The sequence below is a fragment of the Ostrea edulis genome, chromosome 4 (genome assembly GCF_947568905.1).
Source record: "Ostrea edulis chromosome 4, xbOstEdul1.1, whole genome shotgun sequence".
Classification (NCBI taxonomy): domain Eukaryota; kingdom Metazoa; phylum Mollusca; class Bivalvia; order Ostreida; family Ostreidae; genus Ostrea; species Ostrea edulis.
Genome location: NC_079167.1, coordinates 40637175 through 40659787, shown reverse-complemented (window position 1 = coordinate 40659787; position 22613 = coordinate 40637175). Strand labels below are relative to the sequence as shown.

At 36.0% G+C, this 22613-nt stretch overlaps 1 protein-coding gene and 1 pseudogene across 2 annotated transcripts in view; one reads left to right on the top strand and one right to left on the bottom strand.

Moving 5' to 3' along the window:
• LOC125668170 (steroid 17-alpha-hydroxylase/17,20 lyase-like) overlaps window positions 1-8830 on the bottom strand; it is a 29986-nt gene extending 21156 nt beyond the window's left edge. The window contains exons 1-2 of one of the 2 annotated variants that reach the window (XM_056162634.1): window positions 8743-8830; window positions 4801-4965 (exon numbers count right to left, since the gene is read on the bottom strand). In XM_056162634.1, coding sequence (XP_056018609.1) covers window positions 4801-4939 — 139 coding nt within the window. In that variant the 5' untranslated portion in view covers window positions 4940-4965; window positions 8743-8830. Of the gene's footprint in view, window positions 1-2850; window positions 2955-4800; window positions 4966-8742 lie in introns of those variants that run through there. The other variant, XM_056162635.1, reaches the window with a different exon arrangement.
• Window positions 8831-12873: 4043 nt separating this feature from the next.
• The window catches only part of LOC125668168 (steroid 17-alpha-hydroxylase/17,20 lyase-like), a 29598-nt pseudogene continuing 19858 nt past the window's right edge, over window positions 12874-22613 (top strand).

Here is a 22613-nt window from a genome sequence, read left to right as displayed (position 1 = left end):
ATACTTAGTGCATTGAAAAATTGAATAGCATAATGTCATTTGTCAAAATGTAATACTATACCGAGATAACGTCCCAATATTCATGATTTATCATGAAAAGATAAAAAATTCTAAATATTATAGAAGATGATAGGAAGCATGCATTTCCCCTACTTTTCCGTGTACATTAATACTGTAAACAATGTACAAATGGAATTTGCTTTTGTTTCTGTATGATTGCAGTGTGTATCAATCATGTAACATTTATTCCACGAGAAATATACATACAAAAATGTACTATGCTTATATTCAGAACTATTGAATATGTGGTTTCCGGATTCTGGTTTATCTAATTCATTCATTAAATATACATATCTTTTTTCTTACCCGATTATGAAATAAGTACAATCCAAGGGGAAAATCCGAAACATTCCGAAGAAATAAATCATCTTGCGTTCACCGTGTGCTCACCGTTCAGCATTTGCTCTGCGTTCGTTCACTGTTCGCTCACCGTTCAATTAAGGAAGAACGTTTCAGGGACTGTAGCATGCTCATGAAAAGTTAAGATAACGATCAGTGATTATTCCCATAACTGATCACACGGAGAATACGAAATAAAGAGTTGTGCAAACACGGACCTCCGGACACACCAAAGATGGGATCAGGTTCCAAGGGGGAGGAAGCATCACCTGTTGACCTGCCATGTGATTAGACATATATTGTAGATGTGCAATACAGATTCGGCATATCAATTTACTTCTAAGGGTCCGAATAGAAGAGAAGAGGGTTTGTCATCAGAATGCACATACAAATAAAATATGAGACCAGTATATTACCAATAGACTACTCTGAGCACGGGTGTGTATAAACAGTAAAGATAATGAGCGGTGATCAATCTCCTAAACCCTATAAAGATACGAAACAGAGAAAACAGCAGATTTGGTATCATGTACCAATGAGGAGGAAGCATTCTTGTTAATAGGTCACACTAACTGTGCGTTCCTTCTTGATCAGTATAAGCCTTATCGTTAAAAAAATCAGTAGAAAAATAATAGCCTTACTAACAATCATATGAAACACATCAGGTAACATTCGACCTATCATCTGGAATTGCAAATAAAATCATTATAACTGTGGAATTTGGAAAATACGGACTTTAAACGAGACTGTTGAAATCCCTTTATCATCAATTTATTTCTCAGTAGCCTGCCTGGGCTTACAATTAGATTACACAAAAATATGTATGGAGAAAGTGTCCATTCATATGTCCTTACTCAAATTTCAATTTCAAATCATAATCTTTCATTAAATCCCCATCATCCTTGTCCTTCTTGTCCTGTAGTCAGTTAGATTTTATTGTTTTAATCTGGAGTATTGGACGTCCCAGGTTTTAATTAGTAGACATTGCATTTCCTTATCATGGCTCTACAATTATACAGCATCAAACACAATCCACCTAATGTTTTAGATTATATTTTGGATAGCCTGATTATCTTTTCTTTCTACGCTTTCTCACGTTCTTGTACAAGTGTCACCTCTCAAAAAATATTTCAGGACAATGATATATCTTTTCGCTCTTCTCTCAATCAACAAAATCATATAAATTTATCATTTTATGAAAGTAATCCAACCTCTTTAGACCTCGTATAAAATTGTCTGTCCGACAAATGTAAAAGTAGGTGCTGTCAAGAAAGTAAATATTAACAATTTAAGGTTATCATCGCATGTGGACATTGTCTGGTAGTGCACGGTTCATCATTGAACAATATACATAGACTACCGTTACCTGGGTTTGTATTTGGCTCAATAAATGATTGAATTGAAACATATGTACATGAATTAAGTATTTTTGAATATATCCATGTCTTTGTCATCTGACCCTGCAAGTACCAACATATATTCATTCAGAATAGAGCATTGACGTCCCGGAAGCTTGTAAAGAAACTACAGTAGGGGGTACAAAAGTGTTGAGAGAAAAATGGCGTCGCGTTAACATGTCATACATCCGCGCGTACTAAAATCTGTTTATTTCTGTTCAGGGTTCGAGTTACGGAAATTCCCTTGAAATATAAATAGATAAGAGTGTGTCATGTGTGACATAAGGTATATTTTATCGTCTGCTCATAGTTTTGTTTACATAACATCTCGGTAACAAAATGGAGATGAAGTGTCAAGAAATTTCACAACCCTTGAAGCAAGTTATTATAGAGCTACATTCGAACAGAAAAAAAATATCAGCGATTGCTAACAGTGTCAACAGATCTTTGGCTTCGGTATATCGACTTGTCCGTAAATTTCAAAGCACTGGATCGATAGAAAATTTACCAAGATCGGGCCGGCCTCGTTCCATTGACGATCGGGAATATCGGAGGCTCCAGATAATCGTTAAGAAAGATCGGCGGGCTCCATTTAGAGACATTACAGCACAATTTAATGAAAACAGACCAGCATCAGTGTATCAGAAGACTGTCAAACGTCGACTTAGAGAAAATGGTTTCTACAGAGGTGTGTGTAAGTTGTAGTGAAAAATGTCAACAGGAAGAAACGCTTGTCATGGTGTAGAGAGTAGAGGTGATGGGATGTACAAAATCAGTGGTCTAAAATGACTTTTAGTGACGAATCTCAGATATGTGGGTTTGAAAACGACCGTGTTTATGTGTGGAAGAAAGCTGGGGAGGGTTGGAGACCCGATTTAGCACCGCGACAAACTGGCCGAAAGTTCAGCATTGTGATTTGGGGATGCTTGTGTTTTAATGGAGTTGGAACAACAAGTCGAGGTGAAGGGAATATAAATTCAGCAAAATACATTGATATATTAGATACAAACCTTTGTCCAGTTATATTGTGTGTCATTTTCCAAACGAAAGTTACCTTTTCCAAGACGATAATGCCCTAGTACATGTATCTCGTTTGACACAGGAATTCATCGCCAGAAATCGAATTAAAAACCTGAGTTGGCCTGCACAGTCTCCGGACTTAAATATTATTGAAAATGGTTAGTTATATATTAAAAGAAAACTTCAATTACAGATGCACAATATAAATTCCGCCGACAAACTTTTTCAACACACGCTCAGAATATGGCAGGACATTAACTTAAATGAGGTCACAAATCTTTATAATTCTGTTCCTCAGAGAATCAAGCACGTCATCCGATTGAAGGGTCACCTAACTAAATACTGAGTAACTCATTGTTTCTTTATTCTAGTGAATCAGCTGTCAAGACGGTTTTTCGTACGAGTTGCCTCTCTTGTGTTAGACACGTAACGCCATTTTTTTCAACACTTTTCTCCCCTACTGTATATATCAATTACTAAACTTCATCAAGTTTGATTGTAGGTATCTTTACAGGTTCATGTTTAATGTATCCAGCTTTCTCGACTACAGAATGCTAGTTTATAGATAATAAGGATTTCATAGTCCTCCAAGGTCGACAGCCCTCTTACGAATATCAATCAATGCAAATTTTATCCCAGTAGAATCTATTTTTGTTCGGTATTGAACCCGACTCAAAAATCTTATTTTGTCACTCAGCTAGAAAATAATTGCAACTTCATAACATATATGATTTGATATCCTATGTTCATTTCATTATTGGACATAAGATTTCAAACTTGGATTTAAATTCATACTGGTCACTTCCGGTAATTGTCTCCATTCCTGCATTCGAAACATTATTGCAAACCCACTATAATGTTATGAGTCTATGATAAGTGTTCACAGCTTTAGCTTCTGGAAAAATTTGTCGGCCCCACTTCAAGGTAAAAAAAACCCGTTTAATATAAGACTTTAGATCTAGTAGCTGGTAGACTTCCCAAGGATTGGTTTGATTTTTCTTAAAATTCGTGCATGGATTTTTGGGGATACGTACAATATATGTAGTTTTAATATTTTTTCAAGATAAATAGTCAGTGTGAAGGTTAATTGAAAAAAGTTTAAAGTTGTGATTTTCATTTCAACCCCTGGACCTAAATTGAAATGCCAATCTACAAAATGAGCAAGTAAAGACAACCAACAGTGATAAATTTCACAAATCCTATAAATGATACAAAATAAAGAGAAGGGCAAACACGGACCCCTCGATATATCTTAGGTGTCATCAGGTGCCAAGGAGGAGTAAACATTCCTTGTTGAAGTGTCCAAGCTTATGCAAAAATGAAAATATGCAATCTCTTGAAATTCAAAAAGTCAAATTATGTAAACATGCAACAAACGGACTTGTGTATGAAGAAATAAATACCCAAAATATGAAGTTCAAACAAAACAATACGCGCAAGTTATAAAATTGTACTTTACAGGTTAGATAAAATGATGCATTGGTTTCATAAAATGGCGCCATTAGATGAATGAAAAAATGTGATGATAACGGATAGTGATCAGGTGGTAGCATATGTGAAAGGCGAAGATAACGAATACTGATCAATGTCTTAATGTCTAGCTAAGAGGGGTAAGCATCAGCTGTTGACCGGTCACAACCGCCATGAACCCTCTTTCTCAGTTACGTAAACAGAGTAATCCGTAGTCAAAATCAATATGTAAAGAGGGGATAATACGATTATATGAACTCAATATCTGTGAAATTACGTCGTTGTGCGCAATTGTTTTGTGTATCGTTTAGTTGGGTATTTCTTGTTTTATTTTCTTTATTGAGAAAGGTGAACACACGAAGAGTAATGAAAGTGCTCAATCTCATAATTATATGAAAATACATATAGACCCAATAAAATATGTATTATATTCTTTATCCATTCGATGAAAACGTGGCTATAAATATATTCATCTCAAATATTTACCATAGGCAGTCAATAATTAAATAGTGACCTTTGTAATGTCCAATAAGTGGTATGCACCACGGTCCCGGTGGCAGACGATATCGCATTCGTTTGATGACGTAAAACACCACGAGACCCATGCTAACTCCCGCCAACACGGTCTGCGTGTCTAGAGAAATGTTGATCATGCTGATTCCCTGCCTTCTTTCTCTCTCTGCAATATAGAAACATTGATTTTTTAAACAAGATAATTCTAAAGTCCTTCATTTCACACATAAAAAGTTCGAATCTGCGATTGTCTTATTCATGAAGACTCTTGCACATCGAAAGGTTAAGTCACGTAATATTTGCCGGACAAAATAATTTATATGAAGTGTTACATTCTCCTTATGGAGAATTATTAATATTGTTAATTTGTAATGCGCTTTTTATGATCAACACAATTACCCTACATGTAAAACAAAGAACAATAGATACATAAAAAGGACTTCAAATAATACTAAACTGAGGTTAAACTAGTAACTAAGAGTAGTCAAAAATAAAATAGATTATCTGATATATGCTAAAAGAATTTGAAAAAGATAACGAACAGTGATGAATTCCATGAGCCCTGCAAAGAAATTAAAATTGAGAGTATGGCAAACACCGATCCCAGGACACACCAGAGGTGACATCCGGTGCCTAGGAGTAAACGTTCCCTATTGTTTATGAAGAAACACATCAAACATTTTTGTCTATGCAAAAGCGTTTGAAAAAAAATGAAGAAAACAGTGACCAATCCCATAAATCCCTAAGGTCATCGTTAGCTCTAAAGTGCATTACTCTCGCGACAAAAAATCTAGATGATAATCAGTTGACAAAGCAAATAGTGTATGTAATGAGGCCATGCATATATCGACAACGTTTTGTCTATTAACAATAATAACTGTCATTCATATGTCAATTCGATATATCCATGTGAGCTCAAATAAAAGACACCATAGAGTCGTCCATTTCTGTTTCATTCTTAGATATTTTTTTGAAAGTAGACATTAACGGTAAACTGACAACTCAACTGTGTGACAAACAGGATGATTTCAGCGTCTCCATCGTTAACTTCCCATATCTATATAGCAATATTCCATTATCACCAGCATGTGGTGTTTATATCTCTCAACTGATTCGATACGCATAAGATTGTACTGTGTATGGTCAGTTTTAAATCGAGACAAGCTACTGACAAACAAGCTGATGGTACAGGGGTTTCAACAGTCTCGATTAAAGTAAGCATTTCGCAAATTCTATGGTCGTCATAACAATCTAGTTCGTCAGCACAACTTATCATTGGGTTAAATGCTGTTTGACGTGTTTCAAACCGATTGTTAGACCGTTCTTGGCACACTGATTTTGACAATGGATAACTCCGTTTACTTGATCAGGATATAAGGCTCACGGCGAATGTGACCGGTCGACAAGGGATACTTACTCCTCCTAGGCACCTGATCCCACCTCTGGTGTGGCCATTGGTTCGTATTTGCCCAACTATATATTTTGTATTGCTTATAGTAGTTACGAGATTGACCACTGTTCATTATCTTCACCTTTCATAAAGGCATACAGTTTGATTCGATTACGTCATAATGAACAAGTGAAGATAACGAACGGTTAATCTTGATAAATCCTATCAAGAATAGAAAACTAGGAAGTATTGTTTTAACTAAAACATATCTCTTCCCTTCCTTTTTCCATAGTTTTTATAAACATTTTTAGGGATCATTTTTAAAGCGGAAAATTAATAATTACGGTACAAAACAGTCACAAATAGTTTGTTTCAACAAGAAACAGTCTTGTGAACATCTGACATGTTTCATACCGCTTGTTAGACCGTTCTTGGCACACTGATTTTGACTACGGATAACTCCGTTTATCTGATTAAGATATTGGGCTCATTGCAGGTGTGACCGGTCGACAGGAAATGCTTACTCCTCCTAGGTACCTGAACCCCTCTCTGGTATATCGAACTCTCTGATTTGTATTGCTTGTAGGATTTATGAGATTGATCGCTGCTCGTTATCATCGCCTTTCATGATACTAAATTAAACTTACAAAGATACTAAATATCAAAGACAGATGTCAAAGACAAAAATGGCATGGTCCAGATAAAAATTCTATTATTTGACCTTTACATAAAAAGTCAAGGTAAACAAAAATGGCATGCGACAGATTTGTCTTACCATAGTATACCCACATACCAAATATCAAAGCCTATGTCAAAAGACAAAACAGTTATGGTCCAGACAAAAAATGCCCCTAAAATTCTATTATTTGATCTTTACATAAAAAATCTATATCAAAGGTCAACAAAATGGTACGCAACACACTATCCTATCATGGTATACCAGCAGCCCAAGAAACCTATCATTTAACATTTACATAAAAAACCAAGGCTAGAGGTAATAAAGAATGGCACGCGACACACAGTGTTATCATGGTATAGCCACATAACCAAACATGAAAGGCATATGTCAAAAGACAAAACAGTTATGTTCAGGCCAAATAATGTCCCATAATTCTAGAATTTTACCTTTACATAAACGTTAAATGTCAAATGTCTTCAAAGATGGTAAGCATCCCTTGTTGACCGACTACATCTTCCGTGAGCCCTATATCTTGATCGGTTAAACGGAGTAATCCAGGTAGTCAAATTCAGTATGTACAGAAAGGCTTCACATACCTAGTCACTCAGCATTCTTGGAAGTGTTAGCTTGTATTTGTAAATTATAATTAACAATCATTATAACGATCATAGAATATGCAAAATGCTGACTTTACATAAGACTGTTTGTTCAACCCCTGTACATGTAACATAAAAATCATCAATAACTTTTATTTTATACAAGGTAATTTTGGGGTGCCTAGTTCCGTCAGTTTTGCACTTATATGTATGTTCCTTATCAAAATATCTTAAAAGTAACCTCAATTGACAGAGAGCGACGCGTTCTACATATTGGCTTTTAATTGATCAACTCGGCTGATATTTTAGTCGGGGCCAGGTCAGTACAGGTTTAATTATCTACAGAAAATGCATTTCTTGCACAACATAGTAGTTTTAAAAATAACTCATATTATACAAGATAATTCTGAGGTACTTAGATCTCTTGTACATCAGAGCAGTATGCCAATAATCGATAACTTTTATATTATGCAAGATAATTATGTGGTACATAGTCCCGTCGTCTTTTCTACTTGGCTTACTTAATCTGTGATTGGAATTTGCTACTATTAGCGGCAACATGTGTTTCATCACTGTCAGGTCAGTACTTGTTGTACATATTTATGTATATATTTCCCCTTGTTTATTTGCATACCTATATACATTCCTCTGACGTTACTTGTATTGATACATGAAATTTCTGTATTGTACCTCATGTACCATTTCCATTGTGGTTTGAGTGAATAAAATAAAATGAAATGAAGAAAACAATTAATATGAGAGTAAACTGTGTACTACGTGTATATGGGCAATGCTAATGCTATTAATAGAGATTTGTTGATTGATCTGATTTGGAAAAAACAATTAGATTATTGACACAAATTGGACCCGGATTTGTCTATTCATATTAAAAACATATGGATAGAATGCATGCAACACGTAAATGAAAACAATTATTGTAATTCTGTGACTCGAATGTATATCAATATCATAATGATAAGCAAATATAGATATATAGTTAAGACAATGAACTTAAGCAGTGGTAAAAGTACATTTCTGATTTAATCTGAAAGAAAACAATACACAATTTATTATGATATGAATCAAACCCAAAACATGCATGGAAAACATGTCAGAACCAACACAAATCGATAGCATCATACGACAAATATTGTGAATCCACAGCAGGGTTTCACAATCCTCGATCCAGAGTTTGGTTGTAAATTGCTGTACCACACCGCACGGTTACTCAGATATAACACATATGATACATAAGGCGAATACACAAGTAAGACTTACTAGTCGTTGTTTCAGGAAACGTTCATCGTAAGAAACTCTTAAGGAATACACTGAGGTACTAGCGTCACGTTCATTTATAGCGCCACCTGTGTCTCTAGGTAAAAATCTAGTACAATGTACTCTTACTCTAGATATAATCGCCGATAAAGCAATCTGCCTTATAATGGGTAATTGTATTTTTAGATGCAGGTCTCGCCATCTATCTTTGGGGATTTTTTTTTTGGAGAAATCAATCTTTGACCCTTCGACCTTTCCCGATTTCTAGCAAATCGTAAAATATTCAATAGTGTTCCTTTTCTTTATTGGAGAGATAGCTAACAAGATCAATGACACTGCGTTTTAAACATTAAACATTAGAACAGTGAGTTCCTTTGCTAAGCACCGAATATTTGATTGATTGATTGTATCTTGCTTAACGTCTCCCTCGAGAATTTTTCACTCATATGAAGACGTCACCAACACCGGTGAAGGGCTTCTTTAGACCTATACTCGGCGCTTACGCCCATTAAGCAGTGAGGGTTTTTTTTAGCGTGCCACACCTACTGTGACACGGGACATCCGTTGTTAAGGTCATCTCCGAGGACCCGTGACATTTACACCTTATGCCGAGTGTTTGGCGATGGAACTGTCACTATCTGTTTTAACGACTTAGGTCTGTCGCGGCCGGGATTCGAACCATGGATTTCCGCATGCGGGGCGAACGCGCTAACCTCTCGTCTACCGCGGCGGTAGAAGTGAGCACTAGAAAACTGACACGGTCAGCAAGGGCCCCGCTGAGGGTCATTAGAGGAAAGTGACATCTGTATTTCATATAGTAATGTTTGGGGCTGGTATATATGTTAGAATTAATAATATATAAAGATACATTAGAATGCCAATTTGTGGAAAAGGAATCATGAAGCATATTTATGAGAGACTTATGCAATTTAAATTACTTCTGTTTGACACACACTCACCCACTCAAACACAACAGAGTGTAACAAAATCCCATTCTAATAGAGGATTCAAAATGGATAACTGGTACAAAATATGGTACATACTATTCGAAAAGGATTATGAATTTGACATATTGATGTCTTGGAAAAGGAAATTCTGACATCGGGGCTCTAGGCGTTTTCAAACACATTGTCATTTGATAAAAGTGTTCTACATTTTTAAAAATAAAGATTAATATAATATGTCTTTACATACATAGGTGAGAAAGTTTCCATTATTCCTAACCGAGACACATCATGTATGCACAAAAAATTCATAAGCAAATATCAAAATACCCACGTAGAAAATGTGAGTCTTACCGTCAACAAGCGCAGTGAAACACGCCATTTCGAGATTTTCACCGACGAAAGCTCGGTAACAGTAATGAATAAGGTACACTCATTTTGTATCAATTTTGTGACTTTCTTTATTAAAAGGAACGGTTCTCTAATGTGTAACGTGCAATTACTACATAATTCAATAACTTGAAGCATGAAGCAGTTTCACTTTGCAACCGGATATGACTGGGAATGACGTGTTAATTCAATATACATGTAACATCAAGCATTTTTTATATCACATTAAAAAAAAAAAACAAATATATACACATACACAATCTTGTAGAGTTATTTCTTGTAAATTTTCTAACATATCAATACAATGCATATTATAATTCAAATTGAATTATCTTCCTTAGACAGTGGTAAATAAATACGGTCATAATAAGAAAGATGATGACATTTAAACAGACAGACAAAGTGACATGACTCCAAGCTCTATATGTGTCTTCCTCTTATTGTAAAGTATTTCTGTACAAAATTTGAAAACTGTACGATAAAAACTGTTTGAGTTATCGTGTCACAAAGCAAGTGTTGACGGACGGACGGACATTGTGATTACTATAGGGCTTCCCGCATTTAATGCGATGCCCTAATTATGGGTCTTTCCGATAAACCCATATTAACGGGGGTCCCGTGTCAAAAGAGGCGTCGGCATGATAAAATACCTTCACCCCTATGACCTTGAGCGCCACAAAGAGGTCAAACTTCATGGTATTTCACCTGGTGGCTTTTATAAGTAACAAATTATTGAATTGGACATAAAACACCATACAACGTTTACAGGATATTGTACATTATACTCAGTGCCGTGAGTATCCGGGTTAAAATAGGTCCTCGGTATCCCTTGCTTGTCGTAAGAAGCGACTAAATGGGGCAGTCCTTCGGATGAGATCGTAAAACTTGAGGCCCCGTGTCACAGCATGTGTGGCACGATATAGATACCTCCTTGCTCAAAGGCCGTAAACGCCGAGCATAGGCCTAAATTTTGCAACCCTTCACCGGCAATGATGACGTCTTTATATTATATGAGTGAAAGATTCTCGACAGGAACGTTAAACAATATATAATCAATCAATCAACGAACAGAAGCGACTTAGTACACATTGATATGCTGCAATGACATTCAGGTCATTTTTGTACATAAAACAGTGTAAAACCAAACCAACCAACACTCAGTGTTAATGGCTTATTGTTATTTCTGTATCAATATGATATTGTAGTTTTAATGATATTTTTCCAAAACAATTTATTGATAATGATAACCTATTAATAGCCCCTCAAAAATTGTGTCTCTGATCAGGTTCTTTTTTTTTATGTTACACTAGGTATAACAAACATTCGTGAGTATGCTGTACAGAGTTTTGATTTATCCTATGGAGATGCATAACACTCCGATCATACTCCAATCATACTCCCTATGAATTGAATTTGCAAGATTTGTGCACAAAAATTCCATTACATTATCTTTCAGTTGGAGAAAACTACATATCTGATTATGGTGTCCGGATAGGGCCATTTACAAAAGCGTGACTTCGCGTTAGTCACAACACACCGTCACGCCAACAAGCAACGGGGTGTTGCTAAAACGCGGAACGGAACGGAATTTTATGCGATAATGTTATGAGGAGGTCAGCATTTTGTAAAGTCAAAAGGCTTATTATGAAAAAGGGAAGGAGAAATTAAAGGGAGAAGTCATCCACAGAATCTATCGTTACATGTACTTCATACTAATGCATATGTATTTTAGAACCATAACTTGTCATGAAAAATATTAAAGCAAGCGCCGGTGGGTACCATCCTTTTCCCCGGCTTTGTCATTTTCTAACCCCCCCCAACCCCCCCATCCCGATTGTTAAAGTATATTGTTTCACAAATAAAGGAAAAAAATTAATAAACATACCGAAAAGAATTGAATTATAATTCAACTCCTTTCAAATTTTATTACTTTATTCTGGCAGCTACTTTAAGTAAATATTTTATGAGCCTATCCAATGAATGAAAGGTCGAGATAACAAACATTGATCAATCTCATAACTCCTATGAGCAATACAAAATAGAGAGATGGGCAAACACGGACCCTTGGGCATACCAAAGAAGGGATCAGGTGTCTAGGAGGAGTAAGCATCCCCTGTAGACAAAATACTACTAAAACTGGTAAAGTATTGACGAGAACGATTTCACGGTTTAAGAAATCGGACTTGGCAAAGTAGACTTGTACTATAACCCCACCCCTATTTCTCATAAATCAGTGGTTTGCTTAGTAAACATCTTTTATTTTTTAAATAAAAAGTGGCACAGACCTTTTTATTTACCTTTAGTCGTATATGGATTTATCAGACAAAAGTATTGTTAGTCGAGGCCTTGTATCGATCGATCGAACCAGCGTAAACTGTGTATACATTTGTATACAGACTTTCATACATGTACATAGGTATAATGTACATGTTTATATATCAACTGAGTACTGGTATCTACATATGAAACTTTAAATACCACCAATGACAGTGTGTTAACTCGGAAGAATCACTCTTCACTGTGTATTGTCTTTATTTGTATCAATAATCATATTCGTTACATATATGTTTATGTCCATTTGGACCCTGATTTTGGCAATAAATAATATTCTATTTTGTGGCTTGCTGTCGACTTTGATGTAAATAAAATCTTAAAACTATCTGCATTATTCCCCGACTGCGCTAGTAATAAATTGTTACTTCAATATGATTTACGACACGTTTCTCATTTAGTTCGTTCATCTCCGGATTTGATCGAAACTCTAAATTTTAACAGCCTTCGCTTTATAATTCTCACGCGATTTTAAACAAAGGATTCCTTTGGAACACCCTTTCGAGAATGTTGTGAGTTCTCACACTTCCCAAAATCTTCCAGCCTATAACTTTAGTGCTTGCAACAATGTTTCTTGTCGGCGTTTGTATTTAGGATAGCCACAGTATGTCAGAGTACTAGATTTTGACCTAGAGGCATATGTGGCGCTATAAATGAACGTGACGCTGGTACCAGTGTATTCCGATGCACGTTTCCTGAAACAACGACAGGTAAGTGTTACTTGTGTGTGTTGTACCCGAGTAATCTTACGGTGTGGAACGAAAAATCAAACTCTGGATCGAGGGTATGAACCTTTGTTGATAGAACTGCCATATCATCTTATCAAATTCTGTTATACTAGTATATGTGTGAATTTATAGGCCTAGTAAGTTTCAACTTTAATATTGGCCGCCAGGAGGTTATGGTTTTCAGGGGGGGGGGGGGGGGGGGGGACCGATTGTGATTTACTGCGGGCCTGCACTATGAAATAATACACTAAATTATTTGACTATTTTATGGAACTGAATTACGGTTTTCACATATATCTAATCACGATTTTTTGTGTGAATAACAATTAGAATTTTCGGTGTCCGAGATCTGTTAACTATGGAAGCCGATAGGTGCCAGGGTATACAACTATTAGTTATTTAACTAGCGGCCGCCACTTATTACCTGGAGGCCGCCAGTTAATTTATGTGGCGGCCACCAGTAATAACTGGCGGCCGCCAGATAATAAGTGGCGGCCGCCAGTTAAATTAAGCGACGGCCGCCACATAAATTAAGTGGCGGCCGCCAATTAAATAAATATTAATTCTATACCCTGGCACCTATCGGCTTCCGTAGTTAACTTATAATACTATTTATTTTCGTATTCAAAGCGACAATGAAGCTTGGTGGTTTTATTTCTGGTAATCAGAGGTTAAGTAGTACTTATTTTCTCTTTGTTGTATGGTTTATTTTGTTCTTTTTTTTCTATATTCATATCTTACTTTAAAAATTGAAATATCTTTTCTTTTATATAGTTAAATACATTCTACATATGAGTATTTTGAAAGCTACTTAATACATTTAAAGTGTGTGCAATACCCTTAGCTTGCCAGAATGAACTATAGTGAAGGACTAATGCAGGAAAAGATAAGCTTTGATATAAAAACATGAATGTTTCTAAAATGGTTTGCTTAGTTACAGTTAGTTCAGGGGATGCTTACACACCTGATCCCACCTCTGATATTTCCAGGTATTCGTGTTTGCCCTACTCTCAATTTCATATTCTTTACGGTATTTATGAGATTGATCACAGTTCCTTTTCTTCAATTTTTCACCTTGCATAGTTTTGATAGTTAGTAAGTAGTTGCGTCCGAATTTGATGCTTGCATCAATAAATTTTCATGTGGCTTCTGCATGAAATCAGCACACAATGAACACCTTTACTATACTGCGTATTCTCTGTTCATATGAAACCGTTCCTAGTAATTTTTAGTTTATGCCGCGTACAATAAGCATGTAAGCATTCAACTTATTTACACGAGTGTGTGACGTGTTAATGCCAGCATGTTAATATTCAACTTATTTACACGAGTGTGTGACGTGTTAATGTCAGCATGTTAATATTCAACTTATGTACATTAGTGTGTGACGTGTTAATGTCAGCATGTTAATATTCAACTTATTTACACGAGTGTGTGACGTGTTAATGTCAGCATGTTAATATTCAACTTATTTACACGAGTGTGTGACGTGTTAATGTCAGCATGTTAATATGAAGCTTATCTATATTGATATGCGACTTTACATGAAAGTAGCAGAACACTACGGTTGGTTAAATATTGTTTAACTTCCCACTCGAGAACCTTTGACTCATATGGAGACATCAGCATTGCCGGTGAAGGGCTGCAAAATTTAGGCCTATGTTCGGCGCTTACGGCCTTTGAGCAGGGAGGGATCTTTATCGTGCCACACCTGCTGTGACACGGGGCCTCGGTTTTTGCGGTTAAACTACTATTCAGTTTGCATGCACCTTGCAAATGTTAACCCTTTGTGTTAGTTCTACTGTCATATTGTCTTCCATGCATGTTTTGAGTTTGTTTCACTGTAAATTGTATATTATTTTCTTTTAGAAATGTAATCACGGCACTGTTCATTATCTTAACTATCCATCTATAGTTGCTTATCATAATGGTATTAACGTTCTAAAATTCACATAAAGAGTACTGATCTGGCAGGTAATTAAAGTCATTAAGATTAATGAATCGACTAGCAAATCCAATCACATATTCTGTGATGAAGCAGAAAAAAGGACGGAACTAGGTACCACAGAATTATCTTGTAGACTATAAAACTTATTGATTATTTTGAAACTGCTGTATTGTGCAAGAGATTATAAATTTGTTTGTAGATGATAAAACCTGTACTGACATTTGACCGACTAAAAATACCACTTGCTTTTATCAGTTAAAAGCCAACATTTAGAACGTGTTAATTCAGGTTATTTTTAAATAGTTTATTAAGGAGCATGCATATTAGTTCCAAAATGACAAATTAACAGACTTTCAAAGCTTAGTTTCCATTTCAGTCAATGTGAGTAAAGTCTATAGACAAGATGTATATTAACTGGAAATGTAATGGCACGGATTTACATAATGTAATTAAAATGCAAATTAAAAATTCATTATGCTTTCATGTAAAATACTCGAATCTGATTGGTCGAGAAGCATTTGAAAAAGCAAAATTTCCCCTTGAGAATAGAAAGCACGTGCTCCAGGGAAATAATATCTAGCAACGGGTAACATTACTTGACAACGGGTAATATGAAAAAAAAAAATCATATGCGTCAAATTTATGCGCGTACGTTTCGCCGAAGATTGTTAGACGACGTCGTTTAAGCGTTACCCACATTTATATACAAAACAATAATAATAGTGCTTGGTCAAATGTCAACAAACGTAAGTTATGCTGCTTTGCTATCTATATAACATTCAGTACAAACACCAAGGCGTATGTTGACAATGGTTTCTCGAGGGGTGAATATTTTCAATGTTACCCTCAACTAAATGCAATAGTCCATCCTTCTGATAAGCCTAAGTCTTGTTAAAGGCATGAAAACGAGATATCCTCTACATTATTTAAGAGGTTTGGAAACTTTGTTGATTTGTTTCAATAATGTAGCAATGAATGTACAGAAAAGTTGAATGATAAACTTATTGAAAAAAGGATCCCACCTGGAAAGGTGTATGATATTGTTAAATATGTGTCCAGGCTTAAGAAACAAAGTGCACCCCTTCCTCCCACTAAGTCAAGTATTTAGAGCAATTCTTCTTTCCTAGTCAGAAGCAGACTTCCCCTCACACTATTTTCGTCCATTCCAAGATGTAAATGAAGATTTTAAGGTATCCCCTGACGAAATACAAGTATATGATTCTTGACACACTGGTTTGGACTACGGATTACTCCGTCGCGGTGGTCCAGTTGTTCGAACATTTACCTCGTGATCACTGACCATCAGGTCGCAGAATCGCTCGTGCCTTGGCCACCCCAAACATAGCACTCAAATGCTGGACAGACAGTAGTGAGTGCCGCGGGTGTTTTGGATAAGGTGTGATTATTGATTTTGTGTTTGTCATGTTATATCATACTTCAATATCATCTCGTTGTTTTTCACATTACTACATATCATATTTATAAGATAGTTTTGGACCGTTGTTTCATGAGTGCATACACGGGAAATAACTCTCGCCGAAACATACTCACGATTATGTTGAAATCCCCATGGGCACGAATTGTGCTCCTTTGTTGGCTGACCTGTTCTTATATTCATATGAAGCAGGATTTATTTTAAAAACTTCTACGTGAGAAGAAAAAAGTCTCTTGCTGTGGCCATCAATTCGACATTTAGATATATCGACGATGAATTACATGTATCTATTAACAATACTATTTTTCATTCATATGTCGATTCAATATATCCCAGTGGACTTGAAATAAAAGACACCACAGAGTCGTCCAGTTTTGTTTCATACTTAGATATTTTATTGAAAGTAGACATCAACGGCAAACTGACAACTTAACTGTATGACAAACGGGATGATTTCAGCTTCTCCATCGTCAACTTCCCATATTTATGTAGCAGTATTCCATTATCACCTGCATATGGTGTCTATATCTCTCAACTGATTCGATACACAAGAGCTTGTTCTGCGTATAGTCAGTTTTAAATCGAGGCAAGCTACTGACAAACAAGTTGATGGTAATGGGGTTCCAACAGTCTCGGTTGAAGTCAGCATTTCGCGAATTCTATGGTCGTTATAACGATCTAGTTCGTCAATACAACCTATCATTGGGTCAAATGCTGTCTGTCATATTTCATACCGATTGTTAGGCCGTTCTTGGCACACTGATTTTGACAATGGATAACTCCGTTTGCCTGATCAGGATATAAGGCTCACGGCGGGTGTGATAGGTCGACAGGGGATGCTTACCCCTCCTAGGCAAATGATCCCGCCTCTGGTGTGTCCAGGGGTCCGTGTTTGCACAACTATCTACTTTGTATTGCTTATAGGAGTTATAATATTGATCACTGTTCGTTATCTTCACCTTTCACTTTAGAGCTAAAGATGGCCCGAGGGATTCAGTCGTTTTTTTTTTGAAAATCTTGATTTTTCTTTTAATAAGTTTCTCATAGACAAAATCATTTAATGCGGGGTTTTTTTCATGGAAAATAGGGGGCGTTTACTTCTAGGAACCGGATATCACCTCTGGTATGTTGTTGGATTGGTGTTTGCCATACTCTAATTTTGATTTCTTTGCAGGATTTATGAAATATTTGCCTACGTTTAGTTACTATGTTAACCTCGGGTTATTATTATCTCATTTCCTTATTTATGTATTTACTATTCTTTGTTCGAGTCTGTGTTACATGTGAAAGGTGAAGATGACGAACAGTGATCAATCTCATAACTTCTATAAAGGTGAAGATAACGAACAGTGAGCAATCTCATACTAGTAACTTCTATACAAACACGGATCCCTAGATATACCCTAGATAAGGTGCCTAGGAGGAGTAAGCATGTAAAGCACTTTAGGGTAGTTGTGTTGATTATATAAGGCGCAATACAAATGCACAATATTAATAATTCTCCATAATTCGGCAAATGTTACGGGACTTAACCTTTCGATGTGCAATAGTCTTCATGAATAAGGCAATCGTAGAATCGAACTTTTTATGTGTGAAATGAAGGACTTTAGAATTATCTTGTTTGGAAAATCAATGTTTCTATATTGCAGAGAGAAAAAAGGCAGTGAATCAGCATGATCAACATTTCTCTAGACACGCAGACCGTGTTGGTGGCAGTTGGCATGGGTCTTCTGGTGTATTACGTCATCAAACGAATGCGATATCGTCTGCCACCGGGACCATGGTGCATACCACTTATTGGACATTACAAAGGTCAATCTTTTTATTCAATACATATCATAAGGATTTGAGATAAATAAAGTTTCAACCACATTTTAATCGAATAGATAAAAAATACGATAAGTTTATTTTATCGTGTCTATGTCATTTTTATATGATTTTGGAATTTTTATTACTCTTTGTGTGTTCACCTTTCTGGGTAGGAAAGAAAATGCAGTTTCATACTAGACAATATCCATATAAACGATACACAAAACAATTATACACAACGTCGTAATGTCACAGAAATCATCGAATTGATATAATCGTATTATCCTCCCTTTACATATTGATTTTGACTACGGATTACTCTATTTACGTAATGGAGAAAGAGGGTTAATGGCGGTTGTGACCAGTCAACAGCTAATGCTTACTCCTCTCAGTTAGACATCTGTTACCACCTGATCACTATCCTTTATCATCACATTATTTCATGCATCTACTGGAGCCTTTTTATGAAACCAATGTATCATTTCAGGGAAACATGATGTAGAAATGAGAGACATCTAACATGATGTAGAAATGAGCGACATCTAACATGAAACCAACAAATCTGTAACGTGTGCTTATTTTGTTATTTGAATCTCCAATGTTAGGTACTTTAATTCTCCATACGTACTAGGTGTGTCTGTTTCTATTGCGCGTTTATATAAATTGCTTTGAAATATTCTGTTCATTAATAAAATGTACATGGGCATCAAGTCATAAATAATTCATGTATATGTTTCAATACGCCAGTTTCGAGATACGAACTCTTCTGTATAGGAGGTGCATTTAGTGGAACTTTGAATGCCTAAGTGAGACAGAGTGGATATACAGCCAACGAGGAAGACGACGAAATGTATTAAAAGCGGATTCTCTTTAAATATGTAAATGTGGGAAATACTAAATACTATCGAAAGAAATGTTTTACCGAAGTGGAAACATGCAAACAATGTTATATTTGCAAGAAATATCTTGGATATGGTACTTATGACCAGCGAAATAACGTGATAGGATAAGAATTCTATGTATTTAATTACTCCCTAAATACTTATCACTTACTTAGTTTGTGTATCAGTCGAATTCGGGTTATCAAATAGCGTATGAGAAACTTACTGAGTACATTCACTTACGCTGTGATGAATATCTGTCCCACTCCCGCGTGTAAACAAATTCTTTCGCGCCTTACTATGTACGAGAGTTCTCCAAAGGGAAATATCTCGGACGTATCTCGAAACCGGCGTATTCAATCATTTATTGAGCCATATGGTCGAGGCCTCTGCTGGTGGACTGTTAGTCCCCGAGGGTCTCTACAGCCCAGTAGCTAAGTACTTCGTTACTAGCTTGAAAATACGGATGTATATTTAATTGCTGTTATAAAATTTAGAAATTCATTTCAAAATTAAGGATTATCTCCCTCATGCATAGCTCTTATCCTTGGACGAATTTGGTTCCACTTGTTTGGCACGCTGTTTTTGGCTATATTTAGATCTAAAACTTCATAGTTATTTCGGATTTCAAACATTTCGGTTGAGCATCACTGAAGAGACATTATTTGTCGAAATGCGCATCTGGTGCATCAAAATTGGTACCGTATAAGTTTTACATACAAACCCAGGTACCAGGTAACGTTAGTCTATATATATTCTTCAATGATGAACCGTGCACTACCAGACTGAGTTTGCATGCAATAATAACCTTAAACTCTTATTTACTTTCTTAAAGACATCACCTACTTTGAGATTCGTTGGACAAGAATGTTTATCCGAGTTCTAAAGAGGTTGGGAAACTTTCATAAAATGATAAATTTATATGATTTTGTTCTTTGAGAGAGAAGCGAAAAGATATATTATTGTCCTGAAATATTTTTTGGAAAGTGACACTTGTACAAGAACGTGAGAAAGTGTAAAAGGAAAGATAATCAGGCTATCCAAAATATAATTCTAAAACGTTAGGTGGATTATGGTTAGAACTGTATAATTGTAGAGCCATGCTGAGGAAATGCAGTGTATACTAATCAACCCCTGATATATCCAATACTCTCAACTAAAACAATCAAATCTATTTGACTGTCTATATGACATGAAGGACTGGGGATGATGGAGATAAAATTACAGATTATGGAATGGAAATGTAATTTGAGCAAGGAGATATGAATGGATATTTTTCCCATATATATCATTGTGTGCCCAGGCAGGCTACTGCGAAATAAATTCATGATATAAGGATTTTAACAGCCTCGGTTAAAGTCAACATTTCGCAAATTCCAGTTATAATGATATTATTTGCAATTACAGACGATAGGTCCAATGTTACCTGATGTGCTTCATATGGGTTTTAGTAAGGTAGTTCTTTTTCTACTGATTTTGTTACTATATGAATCAAGAAGAAACGCGCAGTTGGTGTGAAATATTAAGAAGAGTGCTCCTTCGTCTTGGGTACATAAGAGCAAATCTGCTATTGTCTCTGCTTTATATTTTTATGTGTTTTAGGAGATTGATCACCGTTCCTTATATTTACCTTTTATATACACCCGTGCTCAGAGTAGTCTATTGGCAATATCCTTGGCTCGTATTTTATTTGTATGCAAGGTGAAGATAACGAACAGTGATCAATCTCATAACTCCTATAAGCAATACAAAATAGATAGTTGGGCAAACACGGACCCCTGGACACACCAGAGGTTGGATCAGGTGCCTAGGAGGATTAAGCATCCCCTGTTGACCGGTCACACCCGCCGTGATCCCTATATCCTGATCAGGTAAACGTGTTACAGTATTCTGATGACAAACCATTTCCTCTCCTATTTGGACCCCTAGAGCTAAATTGAAATGCCGAATCCATACTACACATTTACAAGATATGCCCAACCACATGACCTTTCGACAGGGAGTACTTGCTTCTCCTTATCTCACCTCTGGTGTCTGGGAGTCCGTATTTATCCACCTCTTTATTTTATATTCCTTGTGGGAGTTATGAGATTGATTAATCTTCACCCTTCATGAACATTGTACAGTCCCTGAATGTAATTTAAAACTTATACAGTACCAATTTTGATGCACCAGATGCGCATTTCGACAAATAATGTCTCTTCAGTCATGTTCTTTCCCACTTGAACGGTGAGTGAACGCAGGGCGAACAGTGGACAGAATTTGTTGAACGGAGCTCAAAGTGAACGATGAGCATACTGTGAACGCAAGATGACCTATATATTGGGAATGTTTCGGATTTTCCCCTTGGATTGTACTTATTCCACAGTCAGATAATATGTAATGAATGAATAAATGATAAAATAAACCATAATCCGGAAACTGCATGTTCTACAGTTCTGAAAATATCTAGTCTAAATAAAGCATAGTGTATTTCTGTACAAGTATTGGATGTATGCAAGGTGAAGATAACGAACAGTGATCAATCTCATAACTCCTATAAGCAATACAAAATAGATAGTTGGTTGTATATTTCTTATGAAATAATCGTAAATTTTACCTGATTAATGCACACAGCAGTCATACAGAAACAAAAGCAAATTCCGTTTGCACATTGTTTACATTATTATTGTGCATGTACAGGTTAAAGTATACATATGTACACCGAATACTAGGGAAATACAAGTTTGTTATTTTCTATAATGTTTAGAATTCTTGACAGTTTCATGATAAATCATTGATATTGGGGCGTTATCTCGGTATAGTATTACATTTTGACAAATTATACATGGTATTTAGTTTTTGAATGCACTAGTATAGACATGTAAAATGTATAGGAAAGGAAAGAATATAGTCTAGTGATTAGCACTGTAAAGACGTCCAGAACTTACAGGCGTACATGCATGGCTTCAACAGTTACGAGCTTGGTCGTTTGGGTTACATGTAATTAACGAACACCTCCGAAAGGAGTCAAGACAGATGCATTAAACAAAGAACACGGACGGTATAGATGCTCCGTGTCAAATCATTTTATGAAATTGAGTATGCCTTGTCTCGATGTTACAAATTATTGAGTGGTGAGCATTTTCCCTTGAATTTTCACAGTTGATAATCCTGACATTTTGTACTTTGAAATTAGATTTCTGATATAATAAGAAAGTTTCCTTCCACTCTTCCTTTTTTATTTTCGCCTCGTTATGAAAATCAATCTTTTCACCTTGGTGTTCCGAATGACAATGCAAAGACAGAAGGCCGAATGAGAAGAGAACGGCGAACACTGTGTGAACGGTGAGCGCAAAAATGTGATGGCTTGATTAATTGTATATTGTTTAACGTCCCTCTCGAGGATATTTCACTCATATAGAGCGC